Source organism: Vespula vulgaris, chromosome 4 (genome assembly GCF_905475345.1).
Source record: "Vespula vulgaris chromosome 4, iyVesVulg1.1, whole genome shotgun sequence".
NCBI classification, from domain to species: Eukaryota; Metazoa; Arthropoda; class Insecta; order Hymenoptera; family Vespidae; genus Vespula; species Vespula vulgaris.
Genome location: NC_066589.1, coordinates 9,701,943 through 9,726,741, shown reverse-complemented (window position 1 = coordinate 9,726,741; position 24,799 = coordinate 9,701,943). Strand labels below are relative to the sequence as shown.

Below are 24,799 nucleotides of genomic sequence, written 5' to 3'. Positions count from 1 at the left end.
CGTCTCGAAATACATGGAACGATATCGAACTATGTATTTCAAGTTTATCATAAACATCATTTATTCTAATCATCTTTTATACAAATCCAATACGTTCGATAGGATTCGTATTTTATTATGACGCACGCGAAAAAATACGTACATACGTTTGAGATTTATGTTCGTACGTATATATGTACGTATATTCCTTGACTTACATAGATTGCTCGACGAATTGTAATTTTAGTTTTCTTAAGACACCACGAAATGCGTCAGCAAATAGCACGAAGTAATTCGATACGAAGAGTTCGAGTTAAAAATGCAATTAAACAACATCGAGAATATTGAATGTAAATGTTTTTAATGCGATTAAATCAAGCTTAATGTTCGTATACGTCATAATCTTCACAACTCAAACTACACGTTCCTACTACGTTCCGAACGTGGTTATGTAAACTGGATAAGAATAAAATTAAGATTGTTTTATAACTGAGTTGCATGATATCGATACTATTCAATCGTAAATTATGATTATTTCATACAAATAAATTTTCCTTGGCAATTCTTTATGATACAAAAACATAACCAAAGAATGTCCACACGTTTTCTAATGTACGTACATATATAGATATATACATACGTATATACGTGCATACATACGTACGTATATCAATTATGCCCGAATATGCCTTCAAATTTTTCTCAATAACGCGGAGTGATATATGCAAGTACATACATCGTATATAATATATACATTTATATCGTCCGTGGTCAAGGTCATGACCAATGTCCAAATGGATATAACACAAGTCGTAGTTTTAAATAAAAGAAGAACGGGTAGAAGAGGAAATAAGATATACACGTAGTATAATAGAGATAGAAACACATCAAGGTTATGGTTCCATATCAAATCAGAAAACATATATATATAAACGTATACGAATGTACGAATTTTATTATTATTAAATAAATAAGTTTCAAAGATTATTTTAAATAGACGAAGAAGTATCAGCTGCTAAAAGTATCAAATGATAAATATTCTTATAAATAGAATATCATATTTGATAAATATCGTACTAAAAATATTTGATTATTTATAGAAAGATTAGAAATAATATGTATTTGTAATTGCTAGGTAAATGATAATTCTGTTTTATCGACTGATCCGACGTGATTTGTTATAGTAGTTCATTAAGAGTAGAACGACGAAGAGGGCGCTACTTAAACTGTGTATTTTCATTATCAGTTTCAGTTGATTCTGTTTTTGCGTATTGGGTGTGTCGTGGTTTAATCTCGAAAAAAATTATTGTCGATTATGTGTTATCTTCTTCTTATTCAATAGAAAATTAAATCTATTAATAAATTCAAGGAAGAATATAATAAAGTGACGAAAGGGTAAATAAAATTGCTTTATTTATTTTCATCTAGGTCAAGAGATTCAATATATTTATCTTTTGTTGTCATTTTGTGATAATTTCTTCTTATTAATTTTGGGAGTAGAGAAAGTAGTAATTAAATATTAAATGTCACATCTTATTAAAACAATTAAGTACAAAGATAACGTTGGTTTGTGGAAGAATAAGAAATATCTTATAAAAGAGGCATTTACATCGATGGATACAGATTCAGATGGTTATTTAGATTATCAAGAAGCTAAAACAGCAATGAAAGCTTTGGGATTGGCAATAAATAAATCTTTTGTTTTGTCAGTTATTCGTATGTACGATAAACGTGGTGATAGTAAGATTAGTTTTGATGATTTTTATTATGTTGGTGTGTATAATTATATATTATGGTAGCTTTATTAATTAGTATATCTGCATTAGGTATATTAACTTATTTTATTCGAATTATTAGTATTTGAAAAGTTGAAAACACAAGATCCTATAGATCATCTTAAATATGCATTCAAGATTTTTACTGCAGAATCTCCGATTAAAAAAATTAGATTGGAAGATTTACAAAGAATTAATATTAAAATTGATTCTAATCTGACACTTGATGAGATGCAGCTTATGATCAAAGAATTTGATAAAAATGAAGATGATTCTAGTAAAACTATTATATTATGTTTTTTTTTTTTTGTATATAAAATTTATCAATTGAAAAATCTATATAATTTATCGAGTTAAAAGCATTCTGCATTATTGTTTTTTTCTTTATAGTCGATGAAGCTGAATTCATAGAAATGATGACTGAATCAGAAAATTAATACAAATTTGTAAAAAATTATATAAAAACTTCATTTAATCAATTAATCAATTAAAATGAATTCTCAAATTGATTGGGAACAACGTCGTACATTACTGGAGAGTAATGCTGCTTTGGAACGTACATCGCAATCACTGACAAGGTCGCACATAATTGCGACTGAAAGTGAGCAGATAGGAACTGAAGTAATATCGGAATTAGCAGGACAAAGTGAGCGTCTATTACGAGCAAAGAGAAGATTGTCTCAAACAGATGAAGAACTTAATAAAACACGGAGAATTTTGAATAGAATGAAAATAGGAGTGTTAACTAATAAGTTTGTATTATTGCTGATTATAGTGTTAGAAATAATTATACTTGGTATAACTGTTTATTTAAAATTTTTTTATCGAAAATAAAATTAACGATTTAACGTTTAAGAGAATATTTAACTTTGAATCATCTTTTTTATTGTAAATAAATTACGATTAAAAATATTTTTCTAAATAAATTATAGATTTGAATAATTTTCTGAATCTTTGAGTGCCGTCTTGCGGTTAAATGGTCGAACTTAGAGGTATATCGTAGATGATAAGCTACAGTGACATCTATATATATAAGTGAAAAGCATTCCTACTTATAGCGTTGTACAGGCTAAAGCAACTACAGATGGCGCTGGCGAATGTCTTGGAAAAAGTACGCATAATCGTTCTCTCATTTATTTTATATTTATAGACTAATTGTGGGAGTTATAAGAGACTGTTCCTCAATGTTATTCGATAAGGCTAGATAAATAGATATGAAAAGTTGACGTTGTCGATACTGTAACTCTATTAAATCTTTGTACTTCAAGTAAGTTTAACTTTTTGTGATACAGTATGCAAGACTTTAGTCCAAATTAATTTATATTTTCAGTGTTGTCGTATAATATGTGTTAATTAATTGTAATAACACACACGTAATTAAAATACAAATGTAATAGGACATATAAAGAATGTATTGAAACTTTATGTGACTTATTGTAAGCCTAACATTTTTATTTAATGTATGTTAAAAACATCATAAGAAATTTTTCCTTGACAATTAAATTAATTTTACAAAAAAAGAAATCAATTACAGTTCGTATTTGTTTGTAATTATAAAGGAACATTTTTCTTTTCTCTTTTTATGCTACAAATACATTTGTGATAAAATTTTGATAGATTTGTAAGAGTGAAAAGAAATGAATATGTAAAAAAAAAATGCAGTTGTGTAACTATGAAGAGAAGCATTTGAAGAAGTTGACACCTGTTCTAGCATCATGGAGCTGCAACAAAATGATCAAAATGAAGATACAACTGCCTTGGGGCTTCTTCAGTTTGATTTAGATCTGGACGGTATTACTACTCTGTATTATACTCCTCCACAAAAATACCGAGCTAAACGTAAAATAAAAATGGATAGCAAGTCGCAATCGCAAACTTCTTTGTTAAAATGGAATTATAACGCTAATACGGAAGAAAAAATAGGTGCAAAATATCGGCCTATATATCCAAAGCCTTATCAAACAAATTTTTTTAATAAGCCAAAAATATTTGGTTTTCCTCCTGCAATAAATGAATTCCCTGCGTTAAATTCTACAAGTCATATCATTTTACCATCCAAGGAAAAAGTACAAGATTGTACGATATTGAACAAGCCTAATAAAAGGACACGTAATTATTCAAAATCCATAACAGAGAATTCTAACTGTTTGAAATTATTAACAAAAGAAAATGGTAATGAAACAAATTCTAATAAAAACAATACTATTTTACGGCAAGACTTTAGTTTCATTAAAATGGAAGATGAAGATAAAAGTAGCATTGAGTTATTTTTTGAAAGTATGGCGCAAACTGTTCTTAGTTTACCCATGCATGTCCAAGCTGAAATTAAAATGGAAATTTGTAAACTTGTTACAAAGGCAGAAATCAAATATTCTTTGGCTCAATCAAAAAACAACTGTAAAATAGATTGATATAAATAGGGTAAAAAGAATTTTTTTACCTTACTTATTAAAACTTTAGGTACTATTTTAAATAGCCTAAGTGTTATTTGAAATGTTAAGCCAATATCTATATAAATAATGTCTAGAGTGAAATGTAATGTACATAAAATATAATAAGAATATTATTCTAAATCATGACATTTTATTTTAAAGAAAGAAAGAACAAAAAAAAAAAACTGCATAAAATACAAATTCCCAAGATAAAACTATATAATATGTTGTTGTATAGTGCCAACCTAATGAGAGAGTTGATTGAATTTTTAATTTAATACAAAATATGATATGCATGCTATGAACATTAAGACACAATGATATATAATAATGAGTTAAAATAAATATGTGTTTCCTTGAAAAATTAATATCAATATATAAAAATGTCACGATGGTGTATATTCGTAGAATACTAATATTGTTTTGTATTTTTTGATATTCCTAAGAATAAGAGAATTTGCATATTTGCATTCAAAGAATAATCAAGGAAACGAAAGCATTTTTTTACAACTCTATAATTGTAGTTGTATTAGTATATATACACACACACATGCATATATATATATGTATATATATACACACATATATCCGTATATATACTAATCGTAATTCACGAGAGAGACTTAATTGCAAAATTGCTAGAATGAACTTTATTTAGAAAAATCGTAATTACTACGGGAATGTTTTTCCTGTCATAGATATCAATGAACAATTTGATGTGAAACAAAGATTGGGACATACCTTCGCTTAACTGTAGTGTATTTTTATGCACTGTGTAATATAATGTCAAATATAAATAAATATGAGTATTATAAAGCATTTTAAGAAACTGGGTTTATACATGAATCCAGTTAGGCTGTTGTATGTAACGATATAAGATATATGTCGTAGAGCTTAGAGAAACATAAATTTCAATGAATTTAATATTTCCTTTAGTAAATTCATCTTACAGCAAATCGGCTATTTAAAAGTTGCGAGGCCAGAGGTGAGAGCACATGAACTACTTTCTTTGGGTTTTCTTAATAAAGAATTTGTAAATCTTTGTAAAATTATAAAAGGAACAGAGATATTTAAATTGATGCACATGATACATTGTAATTAAGTTTATAATGATCAAAAGAGTCAAGCTTAAAAATTATTCATAAAATACTTAGAAAAGAATGTTACTTCTCACAGCCTTAAATACAATTGGCTCTTAAACGAGTAACAGAGTTATTGATAAGATTTTGCACGTATAGCATAATAACGTACGACGTAATAAAGTCATATAAGTACATACACAATAAGTGATCTAACGAAGCAATAACCTGTTACATAAAGAGAAAACGTGGAAATTAAACACGTATAAAGAGTGGCAAGGTGGTATTCAGCTAAATGCATGGTATTGACTCACTACATTCTTATATTATGTCAATTCGAATAATGGCAATAAGTACGAATATAAATGCAATCGCAAATTTTGACACTTATCGGTGATACGATCATGTTTTGTCCAATACTCGTCACTGTGTTCACAAAAAAGAGTGCCTGAGACTTCCTTCTCTTACATGCATATATTGACATTTCTATTCTTTTTTTTTTTAATTTTTATTTTATTTATATTTTTATTTATTTTAGATGAAGTAATGCAAAAGCACGTAATGGCGAAATCTAATAGTAAAACTGGATTTAGAATGAATTTGACAAATGTATAAACTCAGTTCAAAAATGGAATTGTAACATTTTCTAAAGCCATTTGCTTGTATTTGCTACTCTTACATGAACGGTGACCGGCTATTTCTTGAATATATAAGTGAACGTAATAACGATGAAGGTAGAAGACACTAAGGGCGCAAGCCTTATTTTCTCTTGTAACACTGTTGAAGCAATATGTTAATTATTTCATTCTTCTTTTTCTGCTTTTTCGACATCTTGTTTCTCCTCTCCATCTATTTGCGTATCTCCTTCGAATTTCGGCCCAGGTGCTTCGTCACCTTCTAAAACGATTTCTTCTGGATCCGGTGCACGAGGTAAGAAATCATCATCGGGATACATGGATTTGAAAATTTCCTTTGCCTATAAAAAGGACAAAAAATGAAAAAGAAAGAAGAACGTGTTTACACGTAATAATATATAAATAATACATGTGTATATATATATATATATATATATATATATATATATATATACGCGTTATTTATTAAACATACTTGATCAACTGCAAAGTCAAAGTCTAATTCCAAATCCGGTCCAGAGCACAAGTATATGTTACTCGGTGCTGTATCGTTTAATTTTATATCGCTCGCAGGAAGGTTCAAGTATAATGACCATAATATTTGGGGTTTTAAATCTATTTCATTTGGTTCATAGTCCTGCTGATTACCTTCCTAGTAAAGAAATCGTTAAATATTTAGTTTGGATTTGTACTTTTATCCAAATGTATATTTTTTTCCTGTTAATCCTAAACTGTATAGAATCGTTTGTATAGAATACTCTTGGGAGGTTTATTACCTGTAGATGTCGTTTATCAGGTGAAACTGTCTGAGTATGAGAATCTGTGAAATTACGGGCAAGACTTGGTTCTACCATTTCAGATCTCAAAAATTTCTTTACCATGTACGCTAAATCTTCCTTTGCAGTTTTAGTACGTTTGCATGTCATATGAACCATAACTAATGAAATATAATAATATATTAGAATATAAAGTAATGAGGGAATGATAAATTAATGTACTGTTTGAGTTATTACAAGATACCTACATAAACCTTGTGGACAAGCATTGGTAGATGGTCCCAGTTCGATCAGAGTAACAGGTTCTTGTCCTGGCTCTTCCGGTGGATAGTACAAAAGGGTTAAGTTCTCTTTTTCTCCTTGCATAATTGACCTATCAAGTAAGTAAAAATATTCAATTATTAAAGTCTTTGTAAATTTATACAAAATTATAAACGAGTCATACCTATCAGTAATAAAAATGCCTCGCGAAATCTGTTGCTCTCCTTCAAAAGCTACAATTTCTGGTGGTAAGTGTCCTTGTCCTACTACTAAATGCTCCAAAGCCAATCTTTGTTTTCCGGTTACAATAGCTTCGCATTTATCTTCTTTAATTACTACACCATCCAATTGTCTTTTCAAGCAATACACTCCACCAAATACAGCACACAATCTGGAAATTTGAATAAATTGTTAAGTTTACTCATTTTTATGAGCACCTTCATGCTCTTTCGATATTTTAATAGTTACCTGCAGAAACACTGAGGTAATTCTCCACTACCATACATAGGCCATAAGAAGGGAGTGTTTCCATAACGTCCAAGGCTATTAAGGAAATGCTTTGTGCGATTAACACCATCTCTGCAAGATGTTTTGTCTGTTACCATTGCAATAGCTTGTACAACATAGTGTTGTACTATGGGGGTAAGACTTTTTGTGTTGAGATACTCTAAAAATGTTTTATCGCGGAAACCTGTTAGGAGAAAATATGTTTAATGAACAGTTATATAAAACACTTTATGTATTGTATATTACATCACAGTCTTTATATAAACAGAAATCAAATACCATTTGAAATTAAAAATTATTTATAAATGGATTTCCTTTCTAAAGAGCACTAAAGCTATATCATACCCCCTTATACTGTTCAGAATATTAAGTAGCCATGTCGGTTACTTAGTGATTCAATATGTCACAAATGGAATACAAAGCAAATCGTTTTTATAATAATGCTACTGAATATTCTACGTGTGATGTATGAATCAGCAAATAAAATAGATTCAAAGAAGTATTAATATTGTAGCCATGTTTGTTTAAAAAAGAAAAAAAAAAAGTTAGAAACAAAACCAATTTAATTACCATCAAACTCTGGACTATCAGCTCCTTGTTCCATGCAAGAAGTTAAAAGTTGCATTAACATTCTTTTCTCCACGACGCTAACAGTTTTATTAGCAAACACATCGGCGCGCGAGCAAGGGACTTGAGTTAATTTGTCATACATATATGTAGCAACTCTGGATACCGCACGAAATTCTGCATAACGTGCTATATTGCTAGAAATCAGCAATTCCACCAATTTACCACGTGCGAATAAAAGCTGTCATAAAGAAAAGTATTCGTGAATAAAAAATTATATAACAATGTAATTTTTATATCAAAGAGATCCTGTTTATAGCATAAATTTACTTTCGGTGCCAAGTCGATGTTGAATCTCCTGTATTCTTTTTTTATGCGATCTATACTCCAATGTTTGACAATTTCTTTTTTCTCAGTGCTGTCCTCATCAGTTTTCTCCGTGCCTTCGTTACTAGCACTATCTCCAACTCCATCCGTCTGAGTATCTTTCGAGGATAGAACAGGTAGATCTGCATCACTAAATACAAAATTTAAATAATATATAGAAAAATGCGATAGACTTTTATACGCTATGAGGATATATCGCATCTGAATTAAGTAAACTTACTTCGAAATATACCAAGTTTCTTCGATATTCTCAACAGCAGAATATTGATCACTAGCCTTTAAAAATATTTGTCCATCTTCTAAATCGACTTTTGTATCTCTTGTATTATTCTTGGCAGTCTTTAGATCTTCTATCCATTTTTGTAAACCATCGAAATTAAATGTAGCCCAAAGTCCACCATAATATTCGTTGCTATTATACAAATTATATAAAATTCATTAATACATAAGCTTGCATATGTTGAAAGAAATACTTCATAAATATACATTAAATACATGATATACGATTATGAAAAATTAGAGAAATGTTGGAAAGTAAGAATGCGATTAAAAAAGAACAAAAAAAAAAGAGAGAGAGAGAGAGAAAAAGAAAGAAAGAAAAGAAAGAAAAAAAAGAGAGAGAGAGAGATATATATATTATATATAAAAGAATAAATGATAATAAATTTTGTCATACAGATATATATGTATGTACATATATATATATACATATATATAACACATACATAAAATATATATATATATACAAATATACGTATGATCGTATCGCGAAACATCGAGAAAATCAAAGCGTTCTATATAATTTATAATATAATCTAGAAGACGATATTCGGGCGCACGAGCGTTACGCGGAAAGGACATTGATAGAGCGTCAAAGGAGTAGCCGACGACGCACCTGTCCAGATGTAAAACCTTTTTCCCTATCCTGCTGGCCGCCGCGGCAACGATCGATTCCGTCATACCTGTCAAAAGTCATTATGCCGGTTCAGGAAGGGAGGGTTATGAAAATTCTACATAAAATTGCATGGTCAGATAAAAAAATCAATACCTGTTCCTACAACGACCACATCGTACTCGGTCGGCAGATCGTCCTCCATGATTTCCTCTTGTCAAATTCGAAACGTACGCGATGAAGAATAGAGATAAGGAACGCCTGCTGAGAGGTAAAAAACGAGCGGACGTAGAAGTCAATTCATTTTGTCGAAGAACGCCGATGTCAAAATTCTTAGACAGCCCCGCCCCGCGTCTTTTTTAACACACCAAATGAACTCTCACTCTTCTCCTTTCTCTCGAAAAGTACACAGCACACCATACGGTTTCTACTGGTTTCTTCTAATGGAGGCTCCCCGAAGCTCCCTACGTGTACTTACTCTGAACGAGAGACACCGTATATATCTATATCGAGCGGAAAGAACAAGGAATGACGTATTGTCTATCTCTTTTATGACGTCTAATTATTGCGCATGCGTCCCTGTTGCTGACCGCGTCTCAGTCGCGTTATCGAAACGAACTAATGCACCTATCGAAACGCTCTGCGAAACTCCCAAAGGTGAGATCGTATTATCGCCGTACCAATCACGAAAGAAAGGATTTTTTAATAAAAACTTAGCCAAATACGATCGATGAATTTAGAAAATGTTAACGTAACGTTACTTTTTATGAGCAATCCTGATTGCCTTGCATTATTATTTTGCATTATTCGCAGCGGATTTTTCTATCTCGTTTTTACCTTCGTTCGATAGTGATGCATCGAATAAATACTTATGGTAAGTCGTTTAAATACAAGCGATTTTACCTACTGAAAAGTTTACGAATTGTTTTCGCATACGTCGATAATGCAGTGTTTGTACTTATCGAGGATCGATCGTTACGTGAACCGATATTGTCGGTAAGAGAAAACTGGTCGGTAATAATTCAAGAGATAAAACAGATTGAAAAATTGTGCTATAAATAATTTTCACACGAGTGTATTGCTTTCAACATATCTGTAATACAGATAACACAGGACTATATCTGAGAAAAGAATTAAAAATTTACTGGAGTTAAATTTTTATTAAATTTTTGCTGATTCAAACTATTTTTCATATTTTCATCTTTACGAGGAAAATTTCAATCACCGGGGTAGAAGAAAAATGGTATTCGAAGGGTATACGAATCACTAACCAATATTTAATCAACTTTACAAGGGAATATTATTCTCCGGACAAATCAAGGACATATGTAGCAATTGCCAAGGGGTTGCTGTACCCACACATATACACATATTTATATACATATATATGAACAGTGACAAGAATGTACTTCTACCCTCTTGTTTTTCTACGGATCTAGCACGCGTGACCATCTATATTTATACATTGGCGTATTTTATGAGATATCACTCGTTTACAATATACAATAAATATTTGCATAAATTAGGTATTGTATTAAATACATTCTTCGCTTAGTACATTTATCCTCGTTATATTACAGGCAAAAGATGAGCTTAAAATATCGTTAGAATTATTATTCTAATCAAGAAAGATAAAATTCATACATAGTGAACGCAACAAACCATCTTTACAGGCATTAAAAGTTTTTCATTGTTTCTCGATATACGAGAAATGTAAATTAATTTTATTGATAATACATATTTCTTAAGATTTTTATTGTCAAATTACGAATACACGACTACGCCAATGAATAGATTCTGCAACGATGTATGGCAACGTGTCGCACACGTTCCGTGAACTCAGAAATCCCTTGGGATAGGATTCAGGAAAAAGAGGGTAGAATAATTCTCTACTGTCGTGAGAACAAGTGGAATACAAGTGTCGCACAGGTTCCTAGTCTCGACCCAAATAAAATCGTCTAGTGTAGACAACAGTGGAAAGTTTTCCTTATCACGGATACCTATGATATCTTTGAAGAAGTATTTGGAGAAAATATTTCGTTCAACAAGAAGACAGACGAAGTAATTGTCAAGAAGTTATTCACCTGTTAATAAGATTTTTTTTTTTAATATTACCTGTAAATACAATAACAAATGTGTAGGTATTATACATACAGAATGAAATAACGTTGAATATATGCATTTACTATTAAAAAGAACAATGAAATTGCTCGTATTTATCGAACGAAAAGTTTCCGACGGCAGCCGATTCGCATCTACAAAAGCAATATTTTATCGTTTCAAAAGCATCATGTTATCGTTTCAAAAGCTTGTAAATAACCAAGTTTCATTTTATAATATTCCTTAAAAAAATATATTACTCTCTCTTTCTCTCTCTCTCTCTCTCGCAATATTCCAAATGTTTATTTCAACGAATATAGATTAATATATGGTATTGTAGAGAGAAGAAGTCGCGGCCAAGCTTGGAGATCCGAGCAACGAGGAAGGAAAATATTGATAATCTACAATTCGAATAAATGATACAGTTTGGTTACATGAATTTTAATCGAGCCGATTTGCAATTGTGCACGAGAATAAACACATCGTATGTAGATTACGATACCTTGATTTGCTTCGCTTTTGTCGGAAAAATCCATGATAAAAAATGTATGTAATAAAACTCGGACAACAAATGGACGTCACGATTGGGATGATCAGTCGAGTGACGAACGGTAGTTGAGCGTAAAGAAGAGAGAGGGGGAGAGAGAGAGAGGAGAGAGAGAGAGAGAGAGAGAGAGAGAGAGAGAGAGAGAGAGAGAGAGAGAGAGAGAGAGAGAGAGAGAGAGAAAGTAAAAAGAAAAAAATAGAGAAGAAGACGAAACTTGGACCGATTGGCCAGGGAAACGATTCTATACGTAGAAAGAAAGAAAGAAAGAAAGAGTGAGTAGAAAATATACGAGTCGGACGTTATGCGGTCTTTCGAATTGATCGAAAAATCAGGAGCACAGGAAGGCATCATCGAATGATAACGTTCTCTCTCTTTCTGCCTGTCTCTCTTTCTCTTTCCGTCTTTTATCTGTATGGTAGTCTCGCAGGATGCGACGGAGGATGGTGATGGTAGAAGTAGTGGTAGTGGTAGTGGTGGTGGTGGTGGTGGTGATGGTGGTGGTGGTGGTGGTGGTGGTGGTGGTGGTGGTGGTGGTGGTGGTATTGGTGGGGAACATAGTCGAGAGGACCGTAACTAAGGGGCGTGTTCGAGAAGGTCGAGGGTTGTTCCGGGGATAGTTGGGAGGATGAACGAATGGGAATGCTCGAAAGGTAGGTCCGAGGCCGGTGACCTTGCCAACGGTGTACCTCGATAGGGGTGAACCCGCCCCTAGCGCAGCCCCTCCGCCGTTTATCGAATTAAGCTTATCATTTGATTTTGAGGAGACCCACCAGTCAGTCGTCTCGGACGCTCTTAAACGGGCCGAAAAACTTCCTCCTATCCGTGCTATAATCGCAATAATTTGATATCGTTGATCCGATTACGCGTCATAACTTGGCGTCGAAGAGGAGAGAAGAGAGGAAGAGAGGAGAGGTGAGGCGAGGAGAGGAAGAAGAGGTCCGTTTTGCGCTCGTCGAAGCCAACATCGAAGAGATCGTTCTCCAGCCGTTTGCCCACGGCCTTATACGATATCGCGTTAACCGACGATTTATCCGATGTGAAAGGCACGCGCTCTGATATCTCGTACATTACTTTGTGAAGGGGGTCGGGTTCAAGTACCGGGGGAAAAAGGAAAGGCTCTCACCCCCCTGGTTCTGCGGTTTACGTTCTACGTCGTCCTTGCCGTCGCAGGAGCGCGCCCGCGCCGAAAGGCGCGCTCCCTCGAGCTTCCTCCGTTCGACTTTTCCCGCGCAATCGAACAAACATTCTTCTTATCTAAAGGAAGCTACGTTACGCGATATATCTACGCTAAAGCAACGTACAGTGTGAGATCGTTATAATATCGTGATCTAATTTATCGACGATCTCGGAACAATCGGAATTCGAAGGGTAGAATGGAAGAAAGGGTAGCATTCGACGCGGTTACTTTTATGGATTGAAGAGGAAAGTGGTGCTCGTTTCGAGAGTCTCGAAGATTTTTCCTGTCCTCGCAAAAGAGAGAGAGAGAGAGAGAGAGCAAGAGAGAAAGTGCGAGATTCGTGAATATAAGAAACGAGAAAAGATTGAAAAGAATCAACGAAAACAACAATGGATTACTCGTATTTGAATCAAGCTGCGGCTGCCGCGGCCGCCGGCTTCGAAGCGTCCAGTTGCGCGTTGGCCGCGAGCGAGATGCAATGCGGTTACGGCGATCTGAGCTCGTGCTCGCAAATGAGCCAAGCGGCGTATCGGTACACGGCTGCGAGAGCCGCCGGCTACTCGACGAATGCCGGCTCGGCGAGCGGCGGTGGTAGCGCGGGTCCACTTGGGGCCCATCATGCCTCGCATCCTCATGCCCATCCACATCACGGGGCCCATGCGACTCCGTGCTCCGTAATGGCGGCCCGATCGCAGGACGTTCATCGGCACGCTGCCTCCATCTTTCCTTCTGCGATTAATCTCCAAGGTGAGTTTCGACGTTTCTCTTTTTCCTTCAATTTTCGTGGAATTTCTTTTTTTGCTCCTCTCTCTTTGCCGATCCTTCCAATCGTCTTGACAAAGAAAATGTAATGCTTGCCGTCGCTTCTGAGATCATTTCTTAATATTTATTGATATTCATTATTTTCTAATATCTTTAAGAACGCAAATATTGTGCGAGAGAACACGACGGAGACACAGTACCTACTACTATATACGAATGACATGCTTTTCTAGTAACTTCGAATATTTATTATTCTCGAAGTAGGAGACCCTCTCTGACATCTGTCGTGGAATAATATTGAGTTGAAGATCGCTAAAATCAACTAGGGACAATAGAGGGATATAAGTATGTGTGTACATAGAAAGAGCTTACCGTTGCGTTACCAAACGTAATAGACGAATATATTGCAGTTTCTCCTTTTGTATCAGTCAAATAAATGTTTAAAAATTGAAATAAAAGATTTCCTTGGACACTCGCCGTAAAGATAGATAAAGGTAATAAAAATAATGGCCGATTCGTACGTTCGTTCCCGCTACTTATCGCAACGTTCTACGAAATTCTCTCGTTTGAATGACTTATAAATGCAAGGTGGGCGTGTGTGCAGCCCTTTACGCCATGTACACCCTAAAAGCGGTACTTCTCCCAGAAGCGGCGACAAGATGGCACTGAAAATCAATGGACATCTCTCTTTCCCTCTCTCTCCTCCCTACCTCGGTCACTCATTGCTATGGTTACGTCCCTCCTAGTCACCCTCAGCAAATTTTACAGTGTTCCTCGACGTCGTGGTCTTTGGAATTCATCGAGAGAGAAAGAGAGAGAGGAAGAGAGAGAGAGAGAGAGAGAGAGAGAGAGAGAGGGAAGAAGGGAAAGAGAGGAGAGAGAGAGAGAGAGACAGAGAAAAAGAGAGAGTGAGAGAGAAAGCACATATTAAGTCAACCTTGTAAAATCGTTCCATCTTGGAACGTTACGCGTGAAATATATTCAACGTTTTCCGAATCAAAAATTCTTTCTTTCTCGAATAAAATTTAAGTCTAATTCTTTTGTTTTATATATATATATATATATATATATATATATATATACTTACATTTAAAGCTCAGAGAATAAAAACTTTGAAATATACTTAGGTTCGTAGTTTTCGAAATGTAAGTTTTTAATTCCACTATACTATGTAAGAAATGAATTATTTCATACGGATAAAAATGAGCGAACAATGGTGAAAATATTATTTTTGATAAGAAAGAAGTTCGTATAGAATAAATGTAAAGTTTAGTTTCGATAATCTCACGCCTGGTACGAGTGGAACATCTGCTGGTTTAAGTAGTACGGGACGGGCTATAGTCAGACACCATTTTCCATTAGCTCCGGCCTTTCTCCCATTTTCTTTCCCTCTCTCCTCTTTCCTCCTTTATCTACCTGTATATGTAACTTCGAACGAATTTCTTTGGACGATATGCAGACATACAAGACGTAACAAGGGTTCGTGTAATTTTATTATCTTCCTGTAAATTAAATAAATAAAAAAGAGAAAAGGGAAGGAAAAAATAATTCTTAAATGTTGAAAAGCGATGTCAACTATTGTAGCCAAGTATTAAACGCGGAAACTGAATATACGAACGGATACACGACTTTAGAAGATCTCTCCGTTTTAATTCCAGGAGGATTAGGATACAAACCCTACACGGGACACGACGGTCTCGCGGAAAAGCGGAAACAACGGCGCATACGGACGACGTTTACCTCGGCCCAACTTAAAGAATTGGAGCGTGCCTTTCAAGAAACACATTATCCGGATATTTACACCAGAGAAGAAATCGCTATGAAAATCGATTTAACGGAAGCTAGAGTACAGGTGAGTCAAAAAATATAAGATGTTTCAAAATGATTGATTGTGAAAATCGAAAAATCGACGTTCCCGATAGAACGGAGATCGGAAAATTGTTGTTGGGAAATTTTTGTAAAGTCGAGTTTACCGAATGAAATATGATAAGAGAATCTTTATCTTCTCTTTTCCTTTTTGTTTTATTCCCTTTCTATCTCATATACGTCCTCGAAAAGAGTGGATTGATGAGGTTAAGAAAGTTGTCGGGGATGGAAAGAAGAGGGTGGCAGGCGTATCATGTAATTACATTACAAGTTCCATTTTCGTTTTCACGGTCATCCATAGCCGTGATCTGATGGATTATACTGCCTAATGCTCTTGACGTATTATCGTAAAGTTCTTGTAAAGAAAGAGAGAGAGAGAGAGAGAGAGAGAGAGAGAGAAAGAGAGAGAGAGAAATAGATAGAGAGTATGTGTGTATGAGAGAAAGGAAGAGAGAAAGATAGAGAGAGAGAGAGAGAGAGAGAGAAAGAGAGAGGGATGGATTTAGAGATTATTCTCTAGGATACAAGGGTAGCTCGAAATCTTATCCGATACGAAATTTACGATGTAACAAAGGTATATAACGGTGAAGGTACCGAAACTTTCATCTTCTCCTGTCAAATTATCACGTTCGAGAAACAAGATCGAAGCTCGAATCACCGCGAAGATAAATCAATGTTGTAGACGGTTGCATGGAAAATTTCGATCAAATTTAAACGGCAACAAGAGTTCTTGTTCTTTATCAAAATTTTATTGGGATTTTTCGATATCGAGGTTACTCTTCGTAGCGAATCGACGTGTGTTATGGGATATATAATTTGTTCAAATTTCTGACGATGAAATCGGGGTTTTTGTTTCTTTGAAAATTGACAAAAGAGTCACGTCCTAGGAATAATTGATATCATTCTTTTTTCGTTCAACTTTTTTATACGGAGTATTGAAGGAAGAAAGACATTAGATAAGAGTTTTTTACTTACCTCTTTTTAAATTTTATTAATTTTTTTCAATCGAATTTATCCTTGCACAATGTGTACCAATATCCCGATAATAACATTCGCATCGCTAACGTTGTAAAAAATATTGATTCCATTTTCGTCTTGACTCATCCTACCGTTAATTTTGGTGTCGTTTACCTTTCGATTTAATAATATCAGTCACGAGATATCTATCTACGATCTTAGGAACTCGAGAGACGTTTCCACGAATAGCAACGTTTCTTAGAAGTACGGCTTGTACGATTGCTACCATATCTGAAATTGCGTAATTAGCTGTTCTAATTTCGTATTACCGAAGATGGAGGAAAAATCATAATCTACAATCACGCGTATTATATCAATAGGTTGAGGACTTTATGCGGATAATAATGGCCTTTCGCAAATCGAGGTCGAATAGAGTTTCTTAATCAATTGCAATTAGATTTAATTCTGTAATCTAAAAATAATAATAAGCTTCCAAAATCTTCGAAAGCACGCGTGAATCTTATTAATTAAAATTTCCTTTTATTAAAATTAAGATTTCATTTAATCCTATCTCGTTAAAGGACATTTCCCAAAGAGATAGCATGATAAAAATACAAATAAAGATATAATAAAATATTAAAAAAAAAACGCGTTTTCAGCGATTGAAACATAAAATAATTAAATCCGATAATTATTACAGATAAAGAAAAAAATTCGTAGGTATATCTTTTATTCTGAAAAATTGTCGTATTCACGAATTACGGATGATCACGTAGCCGATAAAGAACGAAGAAAACGGGCATGCGCGTGGCAATATGGCAAACGTTCGCCAATCAATGCACGCTATTTCTCGACCGTTTCTGATTGGTAGGAAGCAGGTCTATGATATTTTACATTGCGATCGAATATGTAAAGTTTAGAACAACCTTCGAACTATGCATATTCAAATGCAAATTGTTAACGTTATCTTATGTATTTACATCGATGTTCGCGTTAATACTTGAGACAGAAGAGAAAAATAATTATATTAGGAAAAAAAGAAAAATGACAAAGTGAAAAATAAAAAAATAAGAAAGTAATAATAATAAAAAGAAAAAAAAAACACAAGAAAAGAAAAAGTAATCGAAATCTAACAAAGCAAATGAAAGGCAAGGTATAACTCTCGAAAAGCTTGGAGTACGTAACATATTAATTCGCACGTTAGAGTCGAGGTCTTCGTTCTAAAGCCACATAATAATTAAACACGAGGTTACTATCAATTCTCTAGCAGTTTGCGGTCGGATGGGACCACCGCTGCGTTTGCAGCGTCCGCCAAGACGAGGGTTAACTTGTTAATTTCCTTTACTCGATATTTAGTTCTATTTTAGAATAGAAAGAGTAAGAGGAGAGGAAGTGAAAGTTAAAAATCCTTTTTAATCTCGGCATTTTATCAGGGACTTTTTTTTATTACCACGAGTACCATCAGAAAACATTTTTCTTTACAAACAGATTTGACTTAGGAACGATTTTGTCCGTAGGAAGGACGTATGAAAAAAAAAACGTGAAAAATAAAACTATATGATTATTTGTCTTAAAAATCTATCCTTTGTATGAACCAGTTATATGTGAAATTATTAGCAATAAGTGTACATTAAGAATTAGTATTACAGTGTCGAACGTCTCTTTCTCGGTCTTTCTATTTTGAGACAATAAGGTTTAAATCCAGGACTCGTTTTGCTTTTTCTTTTCTTCGTTCTTAGGACCAAGCAATTCCAGCACTTTTTTCCGGTCTCTTTGTCTGATCAAGATCAACCTCCTTGAGTTTTCCAGGTTGCCTGTGGCTCTCTCTCTCTCTCTCTCTCTCTCTCTCTCTCTCTCTCTCTGAGTTCGATAAAACAACCCTCCTTGCGTTCCCAATTCACCCTAAGCTCTCTCTCTCTCTCTCTCTAACTCTCTATCGGTATCCACGTGCCGCCTACCCTACCCCCTCTCTCCGTCACCCTCTTGGAGAGACCATTCGACGGCCACGATTGGTCCCTAACCTCTTGGCCGTTTTGGCCATTTCTACTTACGAGCACCACTCTCTCCTACGACGTTTTCCTTATGTCTCACAGCAGACACATGGATTCTATTCCTTTCTCTGCGTTTTTCTATGTGTGCCTTTCTCTTTCTTTATGTGTAAACGCGATGTGTACGTGTACTTACGTGTGTACGTGTACTTACGTGAGAGTGTGTTCTAATTGCAAGATCTTAATGTCTAGAGTCGTTTTCTATGACGGTAACTGTCTTTCTAGAATTCGTCTTAGCGTCCATTTATCTTTCTCTCTTTCTCTCTCTCTCTCTCTCTCTCACTCTCTTTTCTATTTCTTCCTCCCTTTTTTAAAATACGTTCTTTCAAATTTTTATCAATATTCCGTATGGTATTCTCAGAGGATGAAAAGTGCATACAAATACGAATTTAGCTCGTTTTAATATTTTCTCAATTAAATGGTGTAACGAGAAAAAAAGAGAGAGAGAGAGAGAAAGAGAGAAAGAGTTATGGGTTTATCAATCGATGCAACTTCCTCAATCCGTCGGAGGAAAAAACGAAAGGTCTTCCTTTTCCTGTAAGATGTTCTTACGAAAATTCTGTTATCATGCTGAATATAGCCAAGTCGGGTTGTGTCTATTGATAGTAACACGTCGTTGAATATCTGCTATCAAAATATCTAATGGATCCGACTGTGCTGCGAGATTTGTCACGTTAAAAATATATCAAGGCAACAATTAAGTTTGATATTGCCTCAGCATAAACGTACATACACGTGCATTTAACGTCGTTATATGTACAAAGCTCCTTGTTATCTTTTTTATTAAATGAATATGCGAAAGCCGAGCTATGGATATATCTACTTATGTAAACGAGTGTAGAATTTTATTAGTCGGGAATCGCATCTTCCATGGAATTCATGATTGAATTTATATATTTTTTAAAAATATCGTCTCGGGAGATTCGTTTTGTTTCTCTTTTTTTTTCGTTCAAATATTCAATTATTAATTTTTGATCTTTAATAAAGACTTCGTTTTGCCAAGGAACAATACAATCGATCGCGAATGTGAAGTTGATTTAAAGGCGTATATTTTCGTAACTGCTGCCAGAGGATTGCTAATAAATTAACGAATGTAGAGAGAAAGAGAAAGAAAGATAGACAGATAGATAGATAGATAGATAGATAGAGAGAGAGAGAGAGAGAGAGAGAGAGAGAGAGAAAGAGGAAGAAAGAGACGACATCCCCTCTCTCGATTTGTACAGATATATTATGCAGAGCTGTTCTAATGGAATCATAATTCGTCGAGAACGACTTGTGACTCAGAAGTAGCGGAACGTGTCGGCACGTGACTGACAGCGTGTGGTCAATGGGATACGCGGTGGCATGGTGTAACGTGTCGGGGTAATATCATTTTCGCAGTCGAGATGTATGATTAATTTTATCGAATAGGATAAACACATATATAAGTATTAAATGAAATATGTTTATCCTTCTCTTTGAAAAAGTATTATGAATTTTATCGCATTTACATGTCGTTGTCATCATCGAAAATATTCTATACGTAATAATGTACGAGCATTACGAGAAAATCTGAAATAATCGAATTTTCTATGGAGGGTCGTGTATTTGAAAAATAAGAAGGACAGAAAGAAAGAAAGAAAGAAAGAAAGAAAAGAAAAAGAATGTAAAAGAGTTCGAAGTCAAACGTTTTGGTTATCCGACGGGATAGCCCGAAGCGTGTTTGAAATATTTAGCGAGCTTCTTTCTCCCGATGGGATATAGGATCGTGCTACGGAAGGAAGTCGAATCGAAAGAGCAAAAGTTCGAGACAACGTTTGCGACGCGAAGGGACAGGTAGGAAGGGCAGGTGACAGAGAAAGAGAGATAGAGAAAGACACAGAGAAAGACACAGAGAAAGTGAGGAAGAAGATAGTTGGGTTGGCGGGTGGTTGCTATCAAGTGGAAGTAGGAGTATACGTGCATACGTGTGTGTCTGTATGTGTAGCAGAGAAAGAGAGATAGGTAGAAAGAGATAGAGAAAGAGGGAGAAAGAGAGAGACAGAGAGAGAGAGAGAGAGAGACGAGCTGCCGGGTGGAAATGGAAGAAGGGACCACCCGAGGAGCCGGAGTCGAGGGGTTGGTTCGATGGGATGAAATGGGGAAAGCACTCACCCTGCTTGCCTGTCTGGTGCCACTGCAAGGAATGGTTGATACACAAGGGGCCCATGCTGGCGTATACCCTGGTAATTGCAAGTCCTATGTAGATCCACTTACAGTGATTAAAAACCGTCCTGCGGAGCATATACCAAGGACGACGCACCAGAAACTATTGGATTCGGATGTATCAGGGTGTAACAGACCTGGGAATGCTTGTGTCTTTCCTACGACTTTTTCTCTTTGCTATATAGATATCTTGCCAATCGAATATTTCACAGATGTATGGTTCTTGATGATGTTTTTATGATATCGTAGTATAAAAATATGTTCGATGGATGGTTACGTAGGGAAATTTTCTAGATCAAAACGTTTCTCGATCTTAGTCAAATTTATCGCGTTTAATCGTAATTAGTTAAAGTGATGAAAGTTGGCCGTCGATAGATAGGAAATCAAGTAGTTACCATTAACTAGACAACCGATCTTAAAGGGAACCGAGGGAATGTACTTTGGTATTGATGCGTCAACTTGCGGGGTTCCTTTTCTCCTTGTCCATTGATTGAAGCAACAATTTCAGGAACGGAGATATATCAATCGAGAAGCATAAATCTTAATTCGAGAATTAAACTTACTAGATTGGCAAGGGGTACTTTCTACAATCAGTTTAGGTTGATCTCTTTGTTCGATATGGCAACGATATCTGGCGTTGCTTGATATTTATTTGATTATACTAAGCTCTTCGAATAGTTTGAATTATTAATTCTCTTTTAACCTTTCGTATTGCTACGTTCGAGATATTTAGAAAATATTTATCCATTCGATCGAACAATATGGATACGACGGATAACAGAAAAACTTCGAAAAATGACAGAGGATATCATGTAACTACAATTTCTTGATAGTTCGGATGCTCGAGGTTAACCAATCGAGGGTAGAAAAGTCTAATAGAGAGATAAAAAAAATCACGACCCCGTGATGTTAAGCCGACGGACAAAGCACGGTAGAAATCGTGTTTGCCACATTGCCGCACATTGTCTAGTGTAGCATACCAATAGAAAAGGGGTGAATAGGGATGGTAGAAAGGGTGAGACAAGTGTAAATGCTCTTCCTCCGTTCTCTCCTTTCAATCTGACATGTAAGGTGTCTTTACATCGTAAATACGTTCATAAATACATACATACATAGATATATACATAAATACGTATGTCTCTATCGTAAAACGAATGAGAGAAGGAGACAGAGAGAGAAAAAAAAAAGGAAAATGAGGGTTGGCCAGATAGGCAGAGGTGTAAGAAGATGGGGATTTCTGAGTGGCGGTCTGAATAAAAAGCGATTAAATATTTATCCAGAACGAGATGAACATCTGTCTAAGTACAGGCTTGTTACATTTTATTTAACTAGGAGTATATTTATTTAACATTAACGCCGTCGTAGACTCCCCAGGAGCTTACCACCGTCGTTGATTCGGTAAATAGTGGCACACATGTCACATGGACTTTTGGAAACCTTCTAAACTAAGCCGGTCTACCAAAGTAGCGCATTTCTGATTGCTTTCTTAAACTTCGTTTATAATTCTCGTTACTTCTTTTTATCTATTTGTCAACTCTTCCGAGATTAAAATGCAAAAATGTAATTTTTTTTTCTACGATAAAATTATTTGAAAGCAAGCTCCCCTTTTCGAAAAAATGAAAAAAAAAGAAAATAAATAAATAAAAAACGAGAAAAAGTCAGAACGAAACACTCTCGTATTTCATTCCTCCTACGAATATTCTACACCACCCCCTTATCAACACCATCGGGCCAACACCACTACGACAGTAGTAGTATCAGCAGCGGTAAAAGCGGCACAAGCGGCACAGTAGCTGATAAAAATCCAATAGCGGTGTTTGCCGTCCGGAAAGGGCAATCACGTTCATCATGGTGTTCCGTGCCTCTTCCTCCGTGAATCCTTCCTCACCCTCCCCCATTCCCTCTATCTCTCTCGTCTCTGGAAAATCCAGGGGGCTGAATCCACGTGAGGAAGGAGTACATTTATATATATATATATATATATATATATATATATATATATATACTATATATATAGAATATATTGTATATATATGTATGTATATATATATTGTATATATATGTGTATATATATATATACAGCTAGAGGTAGGGGTAGGTTTTTGGAGAGGGTGGGTGGTGGCTCCTCTGCCGGTCAAACAAATGCTAAAGCAAATAAATCCCCTGCTTTAACATGCAGGTCGGCACCGCTTTCCGTTTGTTTTATTCGTTAAATATTTCGTTTGGTCAACTAGAGCCAATTACGCGTGCTGCATGGTCCTCCCTTCCTCTTTCTCTCTCTCTCTCTTTCTCTCTGTTTTTTTCGGCGGTGTACGCGCATACGGTGTTTTAAAAAACGTCGTGGTTGATGTGTTCGTTGACTGCTCATCACCCGTTTCCCAATTTTCATTTGGGAAAAGAGGCCACCGTGAACATTGCCATCTCTGTTGGAGTACGATGATTGGAATCGATTGTAGTTATATTTCTAACTATATTTTCCCTTTTATCATTCCTCTCCTCGTTTTTATCGGATTGCCTTCTTTCTTTTTTTTTCTTTTTTCTAATGTTACAGGTATGGTTCCAAAATCGTCGTGCGAAATTCCGAAAACAGGAAAGACTGGCCCAACAAAAGTCTTCGTCTCAAGGTGGAATAGGTGGTGATAGTGGTGCTTCAAGTCCGGTTGCTGGAAACGTCAAAGCCGAAGGACGTTCGCCAAGAAGTCCTGCGACACCGCCAGGTGGCTCGAACGGTAGTGTCTTACCATCGAACGAGGTCAAGCCTGTCGCTAATCCTAATTTGGTTAATGTGAAACATACACCGGACGGTACCGGGGAAAATAGCTCACCTAGCGCTCGTGCAAACAGTGGAGGTGGTACGTGGGGCTCATGCAGTCCAAGACCTTTCTCCACGGCGTTACCTTCTTATTTGTTGGATCCGCTACCTTTGAAGACCGGAAATCTTTATTAATTTCGTTTCCTTTATAGAAGGTTACGGTAAGCCGACAAATTCGTGTAAATATAAAGAGTATCGTCTTATCGGACTGGTTGCCGAGATTTCGGTGTGATATGTAGATACAAGTGTGGTCGTTGAAATTCAAATCCGGTGCTGCGACGAAGCGATTATTGCATTCATCTAAGAATAATTATCAAAATGCGTTGACACAGTACCGATCGAATCGATTCGAAGATATTAAGAAATGATTGAAGATTTTAGAAACACGTAAGTTATTAATGACCACCCTTGTAGCAACGAGTTCGATTCGTTACCCTGTTATATCAGACTTTCGGGAACATTGTTAATAGTTATTTTGTTTTCCGAAGTTCATCGATATATAACTCGAGGACGTTTAAAAATGGTTGATCGTTTTATTTCATGTTGTAAGTCCTTCTTTGGTCGATGTAAATCGAGAATGAAAAGTGAGGGAAAAAAGTGTACTCGGTAAAATATGACTTTGGGATAAGTTCGCACGTTAAATTAATAATAAATATCCGCGTACTCGATGACTGTCCACGATATTCGATTAATAGGTACAAAGTAATGATTATTAAATAATTTGTTATTCGCGGATTTTTATCCCTAGGATTCTTCAAACGGTACGTTAGGATATTATCCATAGTCATTTGTAAAAATCGTTACTTAAGAGCGAGGGAAATAGTTAAATTCGCGAATTTAACATTTAATCATGCGATCATTGTTTAACGTTAGTTTTCTTAAGGTTAGATAGATGTGTAGAAGACCAACAGAAGCAATAATGGCGGTCGCCTGTACAGAATTAACGACTACGATTGTTCAAAGTCCGCGTAAAACCGGATTTCTCTCAAGCGATGTCTTGATTCGTCACTTTCTGAAAAGTAAAACCGTGGAATAGTGTCGATTTTAAAGTCTCCA

At 35.3% G+C, this 24,799-nt stretch overlaps 4 protein-coding genes across 4 annotated transcripts; 3 read left to right on the top strand and 1 right to left on the bottom strand.

Moving 5' to 3' along the window:
- Positions 1-1,206: 1,206 nt before the first annotated feature.
- Positions 1,207-4,327, top strand: LOC127062963 (vesicle transport through interaction with t-SNAREs homolog 1B-like). The gene is made up of 2 exons (XM_050992019.1): positions 1,207-1,374; positions 2,145-4,327. The coding sequence occupies exon 2, from the start codon at positions 2,247-2,249 to the stop codon at positions 2,586-2,588; it is 342 nt and encodes a 113-aa protein (XP_050847976.1). The 5' UTR covers positions 1,207-1,374; positions 2,145-2,246; the 3' UTR covers positions 2,589-4,327.
- LOC127062962 (uncharacterized) lies at positions 1,381-2,138 on the top strand. Its single transcript, XM_050992018.1, has 2 exons — positions 1,381-1,752; positions 1,837-2,138. Exons 1-2 carry the CDS (start codon positions 1,503-1,505, stop codon positions 2,109-2,111), a joined length of 525 nt encoding a protein of 174 aa, XP_050847975.1. The 5' UTR covers positions 1,381-1,502; the 3' UTR covers positions 2,112-2,138.
- A 482-nt stretch (positions 4,328-4,809) lies between the features above and the next one.
- Positions 4,810-9,837, bottom strand: LOC127062941 (rab proteins geranylgeranyltransferase component A 1). Its single transcript, XM_050991968.1, has 11 exons — positions 9,447-9,837; positions 9,294-9,360; positions 8,619-8,810; positions 8,342-8,528; positions 8,015-8,252; positions 7,406-7,628; positions 7,122-7,328; positions 6,925-7,049; positions 6,677-6,837; positions 6,376-6,552; positions 4,810-6,241 (listed from the first exon to the last, which is right to left on the bottom strand). Exons 1-11 carry the CDS (start codon positions 9,493-9,495, stop codon positions 6,068-6,070), a joined length of 1,800 nt encoding a protein of 599 aa, XP_050847925.1. The 5' UTR covers positions 9,496-9,837; the 3' UTR covers positions 4,810-6,067.
- Positions 9,838-12,123: 2,286 nt separating this feature from the next.
- Positions 12,124-24,470, top strand: LOC127063344 (paired mesoderm homeobox protein 2B-like). Its single transcript, XM_050993004.1, has 3 exons — positions 12,124-13,861; positions 15,535-15,728; positions 23,483-24,470. Exons 1-3 carry the CDS (start codon positions 13,504-13,506, stop codon positions 23,876-23,878), a joined length of 948 nt encoding a protein of 315 aa, XP_050848961.1. The 5' UTR covers positions 12,124-13,503; the 3' UTR covers positions 23,879-24,470.
- Positions 24,471-24,799: the final 329 nt, after the last annotated feature.